Source organism: Euleptes europaea, chromosome 1 (genome assembly GCF_029931775.1).
Source record: "Euleptes europaea isolate rEulEur1 chromosome 1, rEulEur1.hap1, whole genome shotgun sequence".
NCBI classification, from domain to species: Eukaryota; Metazoa; Chordata; class Lepidosauria; order Squamata; family Sphaerodactylidae; genus Euleptes; species Euleptes europaea.
In genome coordinates this window covers 63067804-63088618 of record NC_079312.1, presented here as the reverse complement: position 1 = coordinate 63088618, position 20815 = coordinate 63067804, and the positions used below count along the sequence as shown (strand labels likewise).

The window sequence follows — 20815 nt, the reverse complement described above, 5'->3', positions numbered from 1 at the left end:
CATGAAAGGAGCACTCTATTCAAATTAAAAAATCTGAATACATGTTTGATGAACGCTGAGCTCCAAACCAGAAAATGTCATCTCATAAGTATTAGGCTATATAACTAATAGCTCATGGGAGAGCCAAAAGGTGCTATCATAACAATCACAGAAGATGTCAATCACTCCACTGCTCTGCTTCTAAGGATGCTGGGACAAAAAAACTCCTTGTGATAGTATAGTTTCACGGGGTAGCTGTGTTGGTACAGTAGAATAGCTAGATTTGAGTCCAGTAGCACCTTAGAGACCAAAAGGATTTTCAGGGTATAAGCCTTCGAGAGTCCAAGCTCCCTTTGTCAGATACAAGCTGGATTGGAGATCTCCGAGTCCTTATATCCCAGCAATTTCATGTTGGGATTCTCCACTTGAAGTTCTTCTAAAGGTCACTGATCACCTACAGATCAGCAACAGAATTCCCTGGAAGATTAAAATGCTCACTTGCTTCTGAATATTGCAATTTTTAATGTCAGATTTATGTCTATTGTTCTGCTTAGGGATTTGCCATTTTCCCAAGTAGAGAGCAGAAAAGCATTGTTGATACATGATAGGCATATATTACATTGGAGAATGGAGAGTAAGATGGTACCGCTAATGTTATTAGGTCCTGTGATCTTACTGTTTGATTTTCATCCTGTATTTACCACATTACATCTGATTTTATGTTTATCCTACTTTGCCTATGTGGGCACACTTGTGAGTGGTCCTCGCCCACTTAGATGGACTGGACCTTGTTTTCACCAGCCTCTCTTTTCACATTGCCCCTGTACCATCACACCTGCTGTGTACAACTTTTAGCATATGTGTATCAGCCTAGTGGATGAACACTTCATGCATCTAATAATAGTGAACATTGACCCATTAGCACTTATTCTGGAATAAATCTTGTTAGTTTTTTTTTAAATTGATGGTTAAATCTTGATTTTTGATCTGCCTGAAAGTAAACAGAAATGTTCTGCAAGAACTTTAATAAAATGGGTTGTCACACATTGCGCCTTGTTAAGTGAAGCTTGTTCTAAAAACAGAACTGAAGAAATCTGAAAAGAAGTAAATATTGCAAATAACAGTGTGATATAATTTGTGTGATTGACAACAAGTATGAACAGTTTCACCACCAGTGCAATAAAACTGGGCAGGAAATACTGCAAACTTGTACTTACTTAGCCATGAGTTTTGCTATTCGATGACAGTCATTCTTGTCATAGAACCAGATACTGTAAATTGACACTAGAAAAAAATATTTTGAAAAAGGTCACCATAAGATTTTTTTTAACAAGAACACCAAGCAGAAACCAAAAGAAGCAGGATGCTTAAGTTACTAATTGAGCTCTTATCATCGTTTCTCCAAGAAAAATTTACATTACCATGAAATTCTGAATACTCATGAAAGCAATAATAGTAAATAAAAAAACATTTGCTATGCAAGGTTGTAAATGAACAATAAAACTCTTGTTTTGAATATCTAGTTCTTATTGGTACACTGAATACACTAAATACAACTTTGGGAAATTAGTAAAAATAGATATACTTTTTTGCTAGATTCAAAATGGAGCATCATTTTGAGGGCATGATCCACATTTGAATTAATGGGGTAATTAAAACTTAAGAGCTTCCATTCAGTTGGCCATGCTTTTCAACACCTCCAAATTATTTAGTTACAATTCCATTACCACCTATAATATTAATTTATTATTAGTATTTTACTAGCATGCCTCAATTCACAGATCTAGTTCTCCTCCTCACCAAAAAACCAAAACCCAAGCTGCTTTTCCACTGCCATTCTTCCCACCCATGGGGCACTAGTGAAGTCAAGCATACACAACTTCACAATTTTGAATGACCGAAGTTCTTTTTTCACAGATCCTAGTTAAGTCCTTTCCACATACACATACCCACACCTTAGCTGTTTTATGTGCAAAGGGGTCATAACCCTTACGGTTTTCTGGACTACAGGGAGGGGGGGAAAGGATTCAGATACATGCAAACTTAGTTTCAGTACAGTTGATACCATAAGCAACTGGGGATTCAGCAACCAAATCCCAACTCCCCCCCATCTGCCTTTATTTAAAAAGTTAACTCATCAAGATAAGATAACTCCTAGATATCAATTAGGATGTTTAGCTGTCATCAAGCCATTGAGGATGGAGTATCTCTTTTCTAATTTAAAAATGAATATTTGTCTGTATACCTGGGGAAGCCTGGGTATACAGAAACCACATAGTTTGTGGATGGTTCCACTTAACTGCCACAATGTGTGTGTGTGTGTGTGAAGCGCCGTCAAGTCGCAGCCGACTTATGGCAACCCCTTTTGGGGGATTTTCGTGGCAAGAGACTAACAGAGGTGGTTTGCCAGTGCTTTCCTCTGCACAGCATTTAATAATAATAGGCATTTAATTATTAGCTTCGCTATTAGAGAGAATTATTATGTTATTAGGGTAAATTGATAAATTCACTTACAGGCTTCCCCTAATTTGGACCTCAAGAAAACACATCTCCCAAAAATATGTCAGAATATCTCTCTCAGGAAGCTCATTTTTCTCTTGCTTGGAAAGCCACTGGTATTGTATTATTTTTTACTTTGTAAGCTGCCTCAAGCAGGTCTCTGGAAATTTAGTATATACTTTCTCTATATAAACCCCATCAAGACTATTAAAAATTATTTTTCTCACAGAATGAATGTTTTCCTAAAATAAGTCTGGGGAAATATTGGACACTTTAGGAGACTTCAAAGAGCATAGAGTTTTGCTTCATGAACAAATTATTCATTTATGTATACTGAACACATTCCCACACAAAATGTGAACAGCCAACAAATAGCACACAAACAAGTAAATTCAATAGATCCTGTAGCTGGCAGATTTTCTGGGGCTGACAATATTGTTTTCTTCTGTGTAGTATGGAGCAGTGCCATATTGAAAGTGACAAATCTTCACATTTTCTTAGAAGATTACTAAGTTATAAAATTCACATGCAAGCCCTTTCAAAACTCTTGGGCAAATTCCACTACATCTAGCAGTATTCAAACATTTAGACAGAAAAACAGGATTTCACACATCCAGCCACTTCATTCAGTGGTCACAATATGAACTATGAATTGCATTCTCAATAGAAACGAAAGGGCTATCATGATAAGTCTACCGCTTCAAGAATGGCATCAATCACTGATCAATCACTGATGCATAACAGGTATAGGCAAATGTATTAAACACAAAAGTGCATAGTATTCTAAAAGATCCGCTGCCGGTCTGAGTAGACAATATGGAGTTTGATGGACCAAGGGTCTGATTCAGTATAAGGCAGCTTCATGTGTATGTGTTATTCCTACATCTATTAGTAAAGTGGGACGCTCATAGTAAAAGGGAAAGCAGCAAAACCAAGCCATCCACAGGCAAGGGAGGATTTTCTGCATACTTATACTTGGGGAGTGGTATGCAGAAAAACAATACTGCAAGGAAGAGAGAAAAAAAATCAGGCATTTTTTGAATGGAGATTGAGAATGCTCCAGGAGACATGAAATGGTGAGTGCAACTGAAAGAACTGGGGAGGGGAGGAGAGCAGAAAGAGGAAATGTCCCGCTCAACCAGTTTCTACTATCACGAAAAGAAGGAAAGGAGTCTGTAAGAGACATCTTGTAGGAACAGCAGAAGCACTGTGGTGGTGTTGTAGAGGCAAAAACTGAAAAGGCAAGATGGGTTTGGATCAAAGAGCCAATATGGAAAGGATATTTAATGTAAAAGTTGAAACACAAACTTGTGGACTCTAGGAAATGTTAAATTATAGTATGCACAGAAAGTTGCTTATGATGCAAACCTTTTCCTTCCCCAGTTTCAGGTCTTTAGTCTGACTGAAGTAAAGAGTAATTTTGTATTGTTACCTTCCCCTTTCCCAGCAAAATTCCCTTTTATCTTACCACTGTACCTTTCACTATTCTGTATGTACACACAGGATTTGTCATCCTCTACCAGCCATTTATTTTGTCAGGTGTGTGGTGCTGCAGTAAGCTAAGGTAGCCACAATTTCTACTGACTTACCCTCAACTGGAAGAACAAGCATTAAGGAGGAAAAGGCTAGATTTGATGGCAAAAGGTAAGAGCAGCCTAGAAAGACAGCTTAATGGAGTAAACAGCAGTCAGCAAGCAGAATTGTTTAAGGCTGTCCACTGAAGCAGAAACAGGCCTGCATCCAAAACCCTGTCTGACAACATATCAAACAGTCAGTATTTCCTACCAGCAATGAGCCTCGGGGTGTTGTCCCGAAAACCCATCAGAACCATTTAAGATGAAAGGCAAATTATCAAAGTTGCCTCAAAGATTACCCATAAGTCAAAAGCTCTGTGTTTAGAAACAGACACGCCCTAACTTAATGTACTCTCTTCCTAACATCCCAGGAGAGAATCAGCATTTAGTCTGCAATACTAATTATCCTACAGTCAAAATGAAAAAGCGACATAGTTTAATTCACACACTGTCAGATTTTCATCACTCATTTTACCGCAATTCCCATTTTTAAACCTTAAACCCATTTAACATATCATGGCAAATGCTTCAGTAAGATTTTTATTTTATTCTTTTAAACAAAATTACAAGTGCCCAAAACATAATTTTAACACAACTAAATCTGTGGCTAACAAATATTGCTCAGGTTTAGCATCCAGTTGCTTCTCCTAGTTTTTCATTTATAACAGGCATCCACAGTCAGTAACATTTATTTTCTGTACTATCACACATAGCTGATAGTTGAACTTCAGTGTATGATGGATATTATTATATCTTTGTAAAGGTTACAGTGAACAACATTTCATTACTTCACAGGGACATGTCTGTAGAGCATGTTAGCCATTTCAACTGCTGCCTGGAACCTTCCATTTACAAAGGGAGAAAGGTTCATAAGTGTGTCCCAAACAATCAGATAACAAAGTACACCCTGTGTAACTGGTATAGTAACCATACAGTTAATCAATTAAAGGCTGATATTCTCTCACTACGCCTAGCTCAGGAAAACAAAAATAACATGCCTGAACATACTGTTAGCAAGCTACAATGGCCAATGTCAATTTAGCATACAAACACAGTATTTGACAATTTAAGCTAAAGGAACAAATTAAAAAAGGAATGCCAGGAAAAGAACATTGATTCTGGACAGAAAATCTTCAGAATAAACCTAAAGTTGTTAGTACAGTGAAAGAAAACACATGTCTAAAGTGGATATCAAAGCCAAGTACTAATGGATTTGCCCTAAACAAAAGCTGGTTATCTAAGACAGACAGGACAGAGATAACTACTTTGCAACAGAAACTCAGAACAAGAAAGTGAGTGCTGATAACACGTTAGCCTGTTGGAGCACACTGTTCTACATGTCTGGCTGCCCTCAGCTTAAACTTCATTATAAAAATCCTACATGCAATTTTACCATTTCTCTCTACCAAAATAGCAACAGCAGTCTCATTCCTTATCTTAATCAGAAGGCTGAGTTAAAGCAGTTGTTAAAGAGTCTTTCCTCTTCTATGACCAAAACACATGCCATTCTGACAACAGTGGTGATATCCAATAGGTGACAGTTCTTAAACCTGCTGTACACACTGATACTTTTATTTAAGAAACGGCCAGGCTACCAACTTGAATTTCACGCAGGAATCTGTTGTTATAACAAAGGAACAGCTAACTTGTATTCCAAGTACATTCTTCCAGGAGTAAATCTTCAGAGCTTCACTCAATTGAAAAAAAGCAACTAGAGAAGCAAATAGGCCAGGTGTGTGTATATGAGGGGAATACAAGTGTTTCTTCCCATCTTTTAACACCATGGAAACTACTTCTGTACATCAGGAAGAAAATATCAGATACAAAGGGAAAGTTGTAAGTGAAACAAATCCGGAAACCTACTTCTTAGAGACGTTTACAGGTAAGTTCAAAATCGGTTCACATATTTTTGTGACTGTGCCCCTGAATGACATTAGTAAACTTTACATCTATTCATTGTTAGACTAGTAAATATAAGATGATGTTTGACTTTCAAGCCTTTTATAAGTAAGAGATGCGCAAGCAATCCCATAAGCAACTAAAAGCGAATGAAGGTTTCTTTTAATTCAAGGTCATTTTCTGTTAATGCTGTGGAGTGGTCCCTCCACCTACCATTGTTGAGCTGTACTATTTCCTGTTATGCAGACTAATAACTCCAGTTCTTCCAGAATAACAATTGGTGTAATTATCGAAGAAATCATTCTCCACTTTGTCATTTATGCAGTTCAAAAATGTACATTATGAATAAAAGATGGGAATTTCACACTAGTCTTTTCCACCACTGTTGAAGTTAGCTTGGTAACTTTTCTCAGCACCGATTAAAGATTACACAGGTTACTATGATAATTAAAATGATAATTTATTTTAACAAAATTAAAGAACAGTTTTTAAAAAACTTGTATGGTTATATCCTGAACATCAAACTATTCCTATGCTTAAAAAACCATAATTCTCTTCAAATACCTTCTTAAGAAACAATGGCAAAACTGAAGAAAATGTTTTCGGGGTCAGTCACAGAAACATATTATAGTCAGTGAAGAGGCAACTGAGTTCAAACCCAAGGAGATGTCCTTAAATATGTACTTAGAATACTATAGCCACACTCCAAAAAGAGTTATTTTAAAAATGTATATCTCACTTTCCCATCATATTGATGTCCAAAGAGGTGTGCATAAAAATTAGTATCAACAGATCTCAGTATAGTCCAAGATCCACATTTACAGCTGTAACTTTGAAGTGATCTCCATGCAATTTTGTTGGGTTTCCACCATCTAAGGAGAATAGATGCTCAGAGGCAGAACCAAAAGATTTTGTGCCACTACTCTTTTTTAAGGGGATTAGGGAAATACGTTGGTTGTAAAATAAGAGTGAAGAGGATGGAGCAAGTATAAAGCAAGAGATCCAGAACTGTAAAATGCAAAATGAATACATTTGGAACTACACAAAGAGCAGCACTATAGAGACAGCCGCGTGGCGGAAAACAGTGTCTGATCTATCATGCTCAGAAATAGATACTTCTTGGTGACAATTTTTGCAGGGACTAATTTTTTGCAGACACGTCGTTCATGTAAAATAGCCACCAGGAAGTTACATCTGTATTCATGTACTTGCTACTATGTTAATATGTATTACATGTGTAACAGGCTTGCATGCATGGTGGTCCATCTTAAGCAAGACATGGGGCATAAGAAATTACCCTAGCAATTTCACATCTGCCAGAACTGTGTTTAAATTGGGCTAATGTGTCATGGGTGGCACAGCACAAGCCATAACCATTCGTAAGGCCCAGGGTGGTAATTCATGCTGGAGTGGAGCTGGGGCAAGGAAGAATGTGGTGCTGCTGCTTCCAGTCCCTTAACCACTGACTGTCTTGGCTCCTGCTGCCAAAGTGATATTTGAATCGAGGATTTCATGAGGCTCTCGTTGTATTACTTCCAAAATGAGTTTTATTTTATTCATTGCTTGGATAATTATCAAGCAGGAGGCAACAGCTGAAGAAATGGTTCACACACACCTATTTTGTTAGTGCGCATTCTCAAAAACAACATTGCTAGACAGTTGAGAGGTATCCCTTGGTTTTTACATGATCCATATATGAGCACTACTCCTCCCAATATCACATGAAGTGGTAAAACTACAAGAGTACCACTTCAGAATGTGCTTGACAATGTTCCTCAATACAATAAAAATTCCACATGAAGACTAGATATCAAGGGTTTTAGTCATTTTACACATACGCATTTTGGGGGGCTGAGGAAGTATTTAATCATACGAGCCCTCACACTACAGTGGTATACTTTACACTACAGTGGTATACTAACATTTTTACCAGTTCTTCTGCTGTTTGTGAGAGCTAGGTTCACAATATTTTCAATGAGTCTTGAGTAGTATCTTTGAGCACACACATTAAAGGACATGTTTTCAAATGGAATACAGACTATCTGCTATGCATTAATAGTTCCCAAGATGCTATTTGTTCCTCACCCACTAGCCTTTGACATTAACGTAGGCCATCACACTTGAAGACAGCTATCATTCCTCATTAGCTAACCAACTGAGACAGATGTTCCAGGTTGCAGTCAGACAGGGTTTGCAAATAATCACCCTTCAGGGGTTTGAGAACAGATATTAATTCACACTGCTTAGGTATGAACAGACCACAATGTATGTTTTGACCTAGAAAACCATCTATGGGCTGGATCCCTTACATCTAAAAACCTGTTTCCCGGTGTATGTCAGTAGCTTACACCTTCTTCTCAAATGAAGGTTTGTTCAGCGAGTGGCCTATTCTACTGGCAACTGCTCTAATTCTCTGGAATGAGTTGCCATTAGAGGCTTAAGAGTGTTCTGTGTTGGGTGATTTTCAGAAGGGGGCAGGAAAACCTATTGCTGATTTTATTTGATGGATTGTTTTGATAAGGGAGATTGGTTTTTTTGCTATGTGAGCCCCTTCAGGAAAGAAGGTTAATAATAAAATAAATAAACACACTTAAAAAGCAGCACCCTGTGAACAGACATGAGTGCCAAGAACCTTGGGTTAGTTACTGTCATACCACAAATCGCAGAAATGCTGCAGGACAATTAGAAGAAAAAGTCCCCATTAATTCTTCAAGTTTATACTCACAATTAGCATTTCTATAGAGGAGAAAAGGTTCATGCAGTTGAAACTCTAGGTCTTTGTTTACAGGCTCCACCAAGTTATGCATGTTCAGTCGATTCACGATTGTGAAGCCATGATAAGGAGAAGCAGACCTGTTATTTCAAGGACAACAAAAAATTTCTAAGTAATAGCAACAATGTATATTTTGGAAAATAACCTGCTTTCAGAAAAACCAATAGTGTGGTGGTAGTACTTCAGCAGGGAATGTTATGCAACAACTGCATTAGAACTCAAGATATAGCTCCACATCAGAATACCAAACACAAAGCAATGATTAGCACAATGACCTATTGTTATGTAATAGCTGGGGGCTGGTTTGTTTTTTTTGGCAGAGGAGGGTAGGCTTTTTTAAAGTATGCTGATTATCAAATCCTGTGAAGTTATTCCAAAGATACTAGCCGCATTCAGATATGGTATTAAGCCACAATTAAAATCTTTGCAGTGGCTGGCATCAACATGGCTCCTCTCATTTAAAAGAATGCTGAAAAGCATATATTTTTAAAACATCCAAAAGCAAGTTTCACATACTCTCAGAACAAAAAATAAAAACGCTTATGAATAATTTTGTAGCAGAACAATCTAACGTGCAGAGTACAACATTAATAAAGTAAAAAAATCCAATCAGGCATACACATTTGCTGTTCATATTTGCTTTCTGAACTGCTGTGATAATACAAGAGCTCTGCTCAGTTCTCACGCTTTTCATAACTGGCAAGACATACCTGATTATAAAAAAGAATTATTAGCAGCAAATGTAATATAGGCCTAACACTAGAAAAGTACATTCAACAAGGCCTAACACCATTTAAGGTTTTCAAAGTGATAAAAATGGCTGTTTAAGGTTTTGGATGTGATAAAAATTGTTATTTTGAGTGACAAGGCACATAGAAAACAGTGCAAGGATTACTTTAGGTTTGTATAATAAATGGCTTCTTTTTACAGACATTGGAACTATCACTTTAGACATGCCAAGTGAGAAATATATCTGTTTTCATAATACAAAATGTTTCGTGACCGTTTGAGGGATAGTAGCTATTTGCCTGTACAGGATATAACTTGTTTGCTTATTCTTTATTGAAGGAAGTTTAGTGTCCAAATGCTCTTTTAAAATAAATAGCCAGAAAAGCACCAGTTTCCTCCAAGACACATCTCGGGAACAGAATCTGTAACTGTACACTATATCTTGTATACAACACATCACAAATAGAAAAAAAGACTGAGAACATATTTCAGATCTATACTGTCTCCCTGCATGTGAGAATTGCAAGCAAAATGTACATTCATCTGTTAACGTATACAGTTGTTTCTGCATACGAATAGAAATCTGCCTATTACGAAGTGCTGCAATATCAACCAAAATGAATCGAAATTTAAAATTTCTTGATAACACAGGAGATAATCACAGGCTACAATCTAGCACGAAGTTAAGCATGTTCTGTCACTGAAGTTAACAGGTTCAAATGGCAATAACCGTCTATTGGATTGTGTCCTTGAAGCAAACACAAAAATCATTTCAATAAATAGGTTTCTCTTTATTGCTGTAATTCTATTAGAACAGATGGACTAACAGCCTGAGCTGGCATGTCAAAGATAATTAAAATTCAACTGAACTCATGATTCAAGTGGTAGAGATCTGGAAATAGCATTTGTAGAAGGCCCAAAGGCATTACCACAGTGTCAACAGGGAGAGTAACATTTTAGCGTGAACTTATCTTTGTTAGACTTCTAAAAAGGTTGCAAAAGAAGCCTGATAAAGACCTGGCATTTTTTCTCGTTGCCTAGAAGAAACTGGAGGGTTTACAATCACTGCTAGCATTAAACATAAAATATTAATGAGAAATATGGTTAGGTTGTAATTGACTTCCTCAATTATATTCGCATATGGAATTCAGTTGGACTCGAGCACCAAGAAATATACTTGAGAGGCTACACTGAACCAAGACATACCACAAAGCCTGTGTCTCTCTAGCATTTTCCTGACAGCTCAGCAGCCTCGGGAAATGGGCCACAGTGTTCTGCACCATCTGCAGCCTCAAAGGAAATCCAAATCCAAATTCTCTATAGGTAGCTCAGCACAGATGTTACAGTAGCATAGTGGCAATCGCTTCAAACACCGAAGTGAGGATTAAGGTCTTTGCCACCAGACAGATGCATACATATTCACTATTGATCTCTGCCAATCCAGCCTCTGCATCAGGTGAAGCCACATAAATGATGAAGGGACGCTTCTGTATTAAAAGCATGTGTAACATCAGGCATCCTTTAGAGACGGGCATTTTCTAGCCACTTCTCCCACAGGTAACAAGCCTTATTGACCACAGTGTTCACTACAACATAGTACTCATCATGTTTCATGACTGAGAAGCCTACGTGCACTGCACCCCACTAACTTCCAGAGCTCACTGCCAGGAGATATAACCACAGCTGATAAGATTTCAAAAGCTTACATATTCATGATTCAATATTTATGAAGGCTTAAAACAAGCACCCTTGCCATGTATTAGTGATTACTTTCCTTCTATCTTGTAAGTAAATGAATTTGAAAAACCAACTTAAAATCCTTCACTTTCTTTTACTATGCCAGAATACAATACTGAAGCCAATTTTGTTAATATTAGTACATACTCATACGCTATTCATTCTTCAAGAACATGGCAGTTTACAAGTATAACAATAACAAGCTATCACCACCACTCCATGCTAAACAGCGTCCAATCTAAAATTTGTGTCTCTGCTGGCAAATTCAGGTGCAGCAGCCTCAAGTCTGAAGGCTCAGCAAACCTTGAAAGAGTGGGGGTATTCACACAAACTTAGCAGGGGGGGTTGCACCTTAACGACTATCCACACGTTTTATTTGCAGTAAAATACTTCCTCAGTTCATGAGATCTATGCATGAACTGTATAATCCTTTTGCAGACACCTTTACTGCTGAAATCACCTGAAGGAAAAGGAAAGGGGGATTCCACCAGAGGCAGAGAGATGGGATTACCTCTTTTAGGCAATTAACTGGAAACTCCCTTGTACATTATCCTTAAAATGGGTTTCAGGGTGAAGAAAAATAAAATAGAGGTGTGGAGAAAAAGAAAGCACAGGCACCACGCACCTGGTTTCCAGGTGTTTTTTATGCTAACAGAGGGTAATTTTTATTCCAACACAGATATCATCACCACAGAAGGGTTTGCCGTTCACAAAGCTGCGCTGCTAAAATAAGATCAGAATAAACTTACCTGTTATATACAAATAAGGTACCTTCTATGTCAGTCTTCTCCTGTAACAAACAGGAATTATAGCAATAAATTAAATAATTCCTTTATACTGAGCATTTATTGCATTCATAACCTTTGCATCTGAAAGGTAAAATTTAGGTATCAAACTATTAACAGGCCAAATTTATTTAAATGCTTAAGCACAGATACATTGTAGCCCAATCCCAACATGTCTTGTACCAGTGTGGTGTAATAGCTAAGAGTGTCAGACTAGTATTTGAAAGTCCCAGGTTCAAATCCCCACTCATGCCATGGATGCTCGCTGGGTGACCTTGGGCCAGCCACATTCTCTCAACAACCTCATTGGGTTGTTTTGAGGATAAAATGGGAGGCAATGAGAATGATGTTAGAAGAAGAAGAGTTGGTTTTTATATGCCGACTTTCTCTACCACTTAAGGGAGACTCAAACTGACTTACAATCACCTTTCCTTCCTTCTTCCCACAATAGACACCTTGTGAGGTAGGTGGGGCTGAGAGAGCTCTAAGAGAGCTGTGACTAGTCCAAGGTCACCCAGCTGGCTTCATGTGTAGGAGGGGGGAAACCAACCTGGTTCACCAGATTAGTGTCTGCCATTCATGTGGAGTGGAGGAGTAGAAATGAAATAAATAAATAGTGCTGGCAAGGAAGTGCCTAAGATCCAAACTTGACATGACTGTGTCCTTGTAGCAGCCACCACCATTTTAAAGTCACTTTAAAAAAAATGCAAGGGCCCAATCCTGATCAGGCTTGCAGAGTAGCAGGCTGAGGAGCTCTTGTTCCCCCTCACACACCTTACCAAGTACCAAAATGGCCACACTGCACCCCACTGCTGTTGCAGTACTTGATAAGGCACAGTGGAGGAACAAGAGTGCCATGCTGTGGGCTTGACCAGGATCAGGGTCTTGCAGCATTTTAAAATTACTGGGTCCTCATAGCAAACGTCTAGTTTGGCCTTAAGTTAGTCATACTAACATCTGCACTAGCAGTAACTATTTGAAGATCCAACAGAGGAAAGGCTGCAACATATAAACTGCAAAATTTTGAGAGAAAAGAGAAGAAACACAGATAAGAGTCTACTATATTTCTTACTCAGGTAAGCTTGGGAGACAAAATGCAGAGGTTTCAATAGTATGATCTTAAGGCTTGCTGTGTAAGCAGTTAACCAGGCATGGATGTTTCACACTATAGTGAGTTCTCTGTTTATCCATTTGTCTTTCTGCCAGATTGATGCAATGAGAGCAGTAGTAAATGATGATGGATCAGTGGCAAAGTGCTAGATCCATTCCTTCAGCCCTCATGCCCACATACCCTTAAGTATTAGGGAGGGGCCGCATGGCTCAGTGGTAGAGCATCTGCTTGGCATGCAGAAGGGCCCCAGTTCAATCCCTGGCATCTTTAGTTAAAAGGCTGAGGTAGCAGGTGATGGAAAGACCTCAACATGAGCCCCTGGAAAGCTGTTGCCAGTCTGATAAGACAATACTGGCCCCAAATGGACTGATTCAGTATAAGATAGTGTCAAGCATTCATGTCTGTATTCTTCATCAGCACATGGAGACCAGCATGGAGTTTGTCCCTCCACCTCTCCTCCAGGGGAAGTTTCCAACCTGCACCTGTACAGACTAATGTCCTTGATTCCGGACTTATCGGCCTGTGCTATTGCATTATATGACAAGGAGGTATATACTTGTGAGAAAATATGTGAATCTGAGCACGGAAGTTCATTTGAGAGTCTCTGGGTAAAAATAAAAGGAGTAAGAAATAACAGTGATATTATGGTGGGGGTCTGCTCAGACCACCAACCGAGGCAGAGGGCTTGGATGAGACACTCTTAGATTAGATTACAAAATTCTCAAAGAAACGGGACACAGTGGTCATGGGAGATTTCAATTACCTGGACATCTGTTGGAAGTCCAACCCTGCTAAAAATAAAAGGTCAAATAAATTCCTGACTTCTCTTGCTGACAACTTCATTTTCCAGAAAGTGAAGAGAGAAACAAGGGGATCTGCTATCTTGGGCTTGATTCTTATCAACAAAGAAGAACTGTCGAAGGCTTTCATGGTCAGAGTTCATTGGTTCTTGTAGGTTATCCGGGCTGTGTAACCGTGGTCTTGGTATTTTCTTTCCTGACATTTCGCCAGCAGCTGTGGCAGGCATCTTCAGAGGAGTAACACTGAAGGACAGTGAGAGAAACTGTCCTTCAGTGTTACTCCTCTGAAGATGCCTACCACAGCTGCTGGCGAAACGTCAGGAAAGAAAATTCCAAGACCACGGTTACACAGCCCGGATAACCTACAAGAACCAAAGAAGAACTGGTTGACAAGGTGAAAGTAGTGGGCACCCTGGGTAGTAGTGACCATGTAATTTTGGAATTTACAATCTTAGGGAAGGGAAAAGCTGTAGGGACATATAGGCTGGACTTCAGGAAAGCAAATTGGTGCTCAACATGTCAAAAACAAAACACATAAGTTCCAGCCAGGAACCGCATAGGGAGTACATAAACACCTAGGTAATTGCATCCAAGGGTACTAAAAGAACTTGCAGATATAATTTCTGAGTATCTGTCCATTATTTTTGAGAATTCTTGGAGAGCAGGTGTGGTGCCAGAAGATTGGAGGTGGGCACATGTTGTCACCATCTTCAAGAAGGGGGGAAATGGGGGTCTGGGTAACTACCAACCCATCAGCTTGACATCTATACTTGGAAAAGTTTTAGAACAAATCACTCAGTCAGTCCTTGAGCATTTAGAAAGGATGGCTGTGATTACTAAGAGCCAGCATGGGTTTCTCAAGATCAAGCCATGTCAGACTAACCTTATGTCTTTTTTTTTTTTTAGAAAGTTAACTCCCTTGCTGGATCAGGGGAATGCTGTAGACATAATTTATCTTGATTTCACTAAGGTTTTTGATAAAGTTCCACATAATATTCTTGTTGACAAGTTGGTACATTGTGGTTTGGGTCCTATTACTGTTAGGTGGATCTTTAACTGGTTGTCAGATCACAACTAAAGACAGATCCTGGAGGTTATTTTGTCAACTTCTGGGCATGGAGCAGGAGTCACTGGGTGTGTGTGGGGGGGAGGTAGTTGTGAATTTCCTGCATTGTGCAAGGGGTTGGACTAGATGATTCTGGAGATCCCTTCCAACTCTATGATTTCAACCTCTGCTTTGCTAAACTAGTGAAAGAAAACAGGAGATACTCTTGTACAAGAACATGCTATAGGCTGCAGAAGTTTACCATTCAACAAGAAACCAGATCCTTCGGTAAATAGTGCCCTTTAATGATTTAGACTTCTATATACGTTCTGCTGTTTTAATTCAAAATGGAGGAAGTGTTCTTTCACTTCTGATAAGTATCTCATGATCAAGTGGTAAACCACAAAGATCTGATCTTGGGTGTACATTGACTTAAAAGTAGTTCTGATTATTATTGAGAATACTGCCTGCTACTTCTGTACTTTTAATTAAAATTTCAGCAATATTAATTGCACAGGCACTTTCTTTATGTTTTGATAAAGATTTGCGTATGTGGTACTCATCATATTCATGTCTGTTTACAAAAGAAGCGTCAGTCAGGCAGTATATAGAACCTGTGAACTCTTACTCCTGGACAAGAAAAGCACTGAAATGCCAGAGAAAACACATGGTTTCCATTTATTTTTAAACATAAAGTCCACACTACCAACATTTATTTTAACATACATTTTACATGAGTTAGAGTGCCTTCATTTGATGTGTTCACCCACAGGAGATATATGTAGTAAAATGCTGTTAGTCTTTAAACTGCTACTGAACATCTGTTTGATTCTGCAAAAACAGACCAACACGGCTACCCCTCTGGACATATAACTTGTTTTTAGTTGCCCTGTCAGGCCAGATGAAACGATACTAGGATTCACAGTGGGTAGCCGTGTTAGTCTGTCTGCAGTAGTAGAAAAGGGCAAGAGTCCAGTAGCACTTTAAAGACTAACAAAAATATTTTCTGGTAGGGTATATTTTCTGGTAGGGAGCTGTATGTGGCTCACGAAAGCTCATACCCTACCAGAAAATATTTTTGTTAGTCTTTAAGGTACTACTGGACTCTTGCCCTTTTCTGATACTAGGATTGTTCATGTGGTCTCTAAATAGGTCTACTTGGAAGGAAGTCCCATGTTATCCCATGGAGCTTATTTCTCAGGAAACAGCCTAGAGTAACATGCATACAGAGCAACTGGGGGGAGAGGAACATTGTGACTGCACGTTTGAAAGTAGTGGGTGTGTTTCTGAATGGGGGGGAATCAACGAGGTTGACCTCTCGTGCTCTTTTTCCGCATGAAAAAAAAATGTCGGTGGGTGGATCGAGGAAGAAGTGGTGCCCCTTTCTTTCCGGGGGGGGGGCGGAGAGGAAGTGCTCCACCGTGCATATTTTGAGTCTAATTCCCAGTGGGTCGCCGTGTTAGTCTGTCTGCAGTAGTAGAAAAGAGCAAGAGTCCAGTAGCACCTTAAAGACGAACAAAAATATTTTCTGGCAGGGTAGGAGCTTTTCGGGAGCCACAGCTCACTTCTTCAGATACGGCTAGAATGTGAATCCATCACATTCACATTCTAGTTGTATCTAGCTGGATGGATTCACATACTAGCTGTATCTGAAGAAGTGAGCTGTGGCTCCCGAAAGCTCCTACCCTGCCAGAAAATATTTTTGTTCGTCTTTAAGGTGCTCCTGGACTCTGGCCCTTTTCTACTATTTTGAGCCTGTTTGTAAGGCACCCTCTTGGCCTTCCCAGCGGGTAGACCGGGCACGAGGGACGCGGGCCGGCGGTGCTAGACCTGAGCGGATCTTCGGGGAGGGCGCGAGGGGCCGCGCGTGGCGGGGCAGGAAGGGGGGCGGGTGAGGGAGGAGGAAAGACCCGCGGCGATATGGGGGAAGGTCCCACTCACCCACTCGTTGGCTTTGGGGCTGAAGCTGTAAAGGGCCACCTGACCCGTCACGTCGGCGATGCTGGTGATGTAAGGGTCGTGCTGCTTTAAGGCCGCCAGGCTCATCACCTGCCCCGCTTTACTCAAAGACTCCATTTTGGATCCGGGATTTCGGCCGCGGCAACTGCAGCGGAGAGAGGGAAGGAAGAAAGTCGGGGAAGGCCGAGAAAGAGTCAGCAGCGCGGAGTCACAAGCCCCACCGTCCCCTCCGCCGACTGGAAACTGCCGCTCCGCACTTTCCGTTCCGCCTCCCTCTCTCGGGCATTCGAGGAGCGGAGAGCTCTTTGCGCGTGCGCGCACTCTCGCCGCTGGCTGATCTTGACCAGTCCCAGACACAGGGCCGGCGCTACCATTGGGCCAACTAGGCGGTCGCCTAGGGCGCAGACCTGGCCTGGGTCTCCCAGGTCCTACTCTAACAAGAATATTTTTTGGCAGGGTCTGAGCTTTCGTGAGCCACAGCTCACTTCTTCAGATACATCTGAAGAAGTGAGTTGTGGCTCCCGAAAGCTCATACACCCTACCAGAAAATATTCTTGTTAGTCTTTAAGGTGCTGCTGGACTCTGGCCCTTTTCTACTACTGCAGACAGACTAACACGGCGACCCACTGGGAAGGTCCTAGTCTGAAAGTGTCACCACTACATTACGCTGGCTTTCGTGGGGTGGCTGCTGTTGAACAGTAGCAAGAGGCTGGGCCTGAGTCCTGCAAGTGGTGTGGTTTCAAGTTGCCTGCTGGTTGCTACTAGGCTTGGCCCTAATGTGTCCTCCCCTAATATGCTTGGAGAACAGCCAGCAAGACTTGCAGGGGCACCTTACTCCCCCTGCTCTCCCTATACTATTTCCCTCTTTCTTTCTTTCTGGCAACTTCTGTATCCTTCGCTTTCCCTGCTTCCTTCTCCCTGCCCACCAATCAGCTTTCTCTTTATCTGCCCTCCACCTTCAGGTATTATATATTTATTGGCAGAGTCCCTATGCAGCAGTCACTTAACTGATTAATAGTAAAGAAACCTTGATTTGGGAACTAAAAAACTGCATAGGAAAAAGAAGAGATAAACCTAGCCGCCTTCCTAGCTGAGAGAGAGATCTAGACGGTTCTAGACAAAAGGCCTAAGAATAGCATTCTGCAGACAGGGAAGACCCTTTAGAAGGGAGGTACTCCCCCTACGCCCTGACCTGGATGGCCCAGGCTAGCCTGATCTTGTCAGATCTCAGAAGCTAAGCAAGGTCAGCCCTGGTTAGTAGTTGGATGGGAGACCACCAAGGAAGTCCAGGGTTGCTGTGCAGAGGAAGGCACTGGCAAACCACCTCTGTTAGTCTCTTGCCATGAAAACCCCAAAAAGGGGTCGCCATAAGTCCGCTGCGACTTGACGGCACTTTACACACACACACACACACACTCCCCCTACAGTCCTATCTAGCTAGATATTGCTGCCCTCTGCAGAATCTTCTTTGTAGACAAGACATTGCCAGATTCCAACATTATTTACTTCATTTATATCACCACCCTTCACCACAATGGAGATTCAGACCATCTCACTTCATTCTCCTTTCCTCCATTTTATCCTCACAGCAATCCTGTGAGGTAGGCTAGGCTGAGAATATGTTACTGGCCCAAGGTCACCCTGCAGGCTTCCATGGGAGAGGGGATTTGATCCTGGGTCTCTCAGGTCCTAGTCTGAAAGTGTAACCACTGCATTACGCTGGCTTTCGTGGGGTGGCTGCTGTTGAACAGTAGCAAGATGCTGGGTCTGAGTGTCTTGCAAGTGGGGTGGTTTCAAGTTGCCCACTGGTTGCTACTAGGCTTGGCCCTAATGTGTCTCCCCTCAAAGACCCTCAACAGCCCTGCTGAAAAGCCCTGACCCCTTCCCCTTACTGATAGAAACCAAGGTTGGAAGGCTAGCCACAACGGCTGCAGAGAGGGTGTTTCCTAATGCTACAATTTAAACTCAAAATATAAGAAAGTGTAATAAATGAATTTAACAAATATGGTCTGTTCATGCATCAGGCTGAACAAGGATAAAAAGAAAAGGTGAAAACACTCAGTCCCCTTTCCTTATACTCAATATTTATCCTAAACAGTGTTTAATAAATTACCTTAGTTGTCAGGGTTGGGACTTCTCCCCATTGTCTCTCTCCACATGGACAAGATGGAGTCCTTAGATAAAGACTCTGGCTGCAATCCTGAAGTGGGGAGGTGATGCACCTTAGGAGCCAGCATGACCCTGCAGCAGCATAAGTGCCTGTTTAACCCAGGAGAAGGGGTATATATGCCATCACGGCTGGCATCCCTGCTGGTGCGGGGACACCACACAGCGGGTCAAGACTCAGGTGCCGGCACTGCCTCTTGGCAGCATTCCAGCAGCCGGCATCCTGGGAGGTGTTTCCAGGGCATTCCTGGGGGTGGAGCTGCCTTTAGGCAGCTTCCTAACCCCTTTCGTGCTGGAAACACCCCCTCGCACTGCGGCACTGCTACACCACCTTTTTTGGTAGCACAGCCTCACTGCAGTCAATAACAGCATTTTCTTCTTTAAAAAATTAAAAAATATTTTACATTTCTTTACAGTGGCCAGGAAGTCTCAGTGAAAGTGGTGTGGTTGCATCGCTCCTGGCCGCTGCCTAACTGCCCCCCCCCCCGTCATGAATGGGCTGCCCATCATTTATATAATGGCTTGTGCTCTTCTAAAGAGCTGCTCAAGATGGAAGAACTTTTTCTCATGTCCTCATAATTAATAATATCCTCTTGAAGAGTTTCCTCCCTTCCCCCCCCTTCTGATATTCCTGCTGCAAACTGAAAGAGAAAACTTTCTAGGCATTTGGCTGCCTTCATCTCTGTCCCTTTAAGAGTGCCTTTTATGCAAGGTGTGAGATGGTAAATCATTGTCCTGCTTCGGTAGGGTTGCCTCTTCACCACCGGCAAGAGATTTTTGGGGCAGAGCCTGGGCGGGGTTTGGGGAGGGGAGGGATTTTAATGCCATAGAGTCCAATTGCCAGAGCTGCCATTTTCTCCAGGTGAACTGATCTCTGTCGGCTGGAGGACAGTTGTAATAGTGGGAGATCTCCAGCTAGTACCTGGAGGTTGGCAATCCTATGCTTTGGCCAGTGCCAAATCTCTCAAGTACTCTGTGGTTGGGCTTGATGGCTCAAGCCCTGGCCCCCTGTTTCCTGCCAGCTATGAGTTTGCAACCAGGTTTCAACTCATAAACAAAATGCAGCCCCAATGGTGACATTACTGAGGCGAATTCTAGGGTGGAAGGCATTTCTCCACAAAACCAAGTAGGCATCTCAGCAGTTTTTCTGTCAGGCCTGAAACTCTCTCTGAACAAAATCCAGTGATGTTAGCAGAAGATGTCAGTGAAAGCAGTTCCATACGTCTTTTGAACAGAAGGTGAAATTTGAAGCAAAAGATAAAAGAATCAAGTGGCAGTTTGTGGATTCTTTTTTTCTTCCGTTTTCAAACATCCCTTTTGCATTCTAATAGAGGATTCTTTTTTCTTATTTCACTTTTTATATTGCTCTGTCATTACTTGATGCTTTATACAGAGTTTCTTTTTGAGAGGCACATTTTCCTCTCAAAATGTATTCTGTTGCCATTCTGTTACCTTAATGAGTGGAGACAGAGAACTACTTTGCAGCCAGTGAATACTTTGTGTGCTAGTAATCGCCCATGTTAGATTGCTGGGAGTTTGGTTCTATAATCGGCTTGGAGGTCCAGTGTTGGTAAATTTCAAGTCCATGTCCTGCATAATGTTTTTGTTATTGTCGTCAATTCACAGCTGATTACAGGACACTATATATTTAAAAGTGGGGAGAATTATGGCAATTTATGTCGCTCCACCCACCATTTCTGCCCATGTTGTAAAAGCATCACACTTCATGATAGGTGCAACATTCACTGCAAACCCACTC

The 20815-nt window shown here is 41.1% G+C and overlaps 1 protein-coding gene across 1 annotated transcript in view; it reads right to left on the bottom strand.

Annotated features, from left to right (window-relative positions):
* The window catches only part of DCP1A (decapping mRNA 1A), a 30401-nt gene extending 13360 nt beyond the window's left edge, over window positions 1-17041 (bottom strand). Inside the window, exons 1-4 of the mRNA XM_056860925.1 lie at window positions 16873-17041; window positions 11940-11980; window positions 8677-8804; window positions 1197-1263 (exon numbers count right to left, since the gene is read on the bottom strand). Of these exons, the coding sequence (XP_056716903.1) occupies window positions 1197-1263; window positions 8677-8804; window positions 11940-11980; window positions 16873-17007 (371 nt within the window). The 5' untranslated portion in view covers window positions 17008-17041. The remainder of the gene's footprint in view (window positions 1-1196; window positions 1264-8676; window positions 8805-11939; window positions 11981-16872) is intronic.
* Between the last annotated feature and the right edge of the window lie 3774 nt (window positions 17042-20815).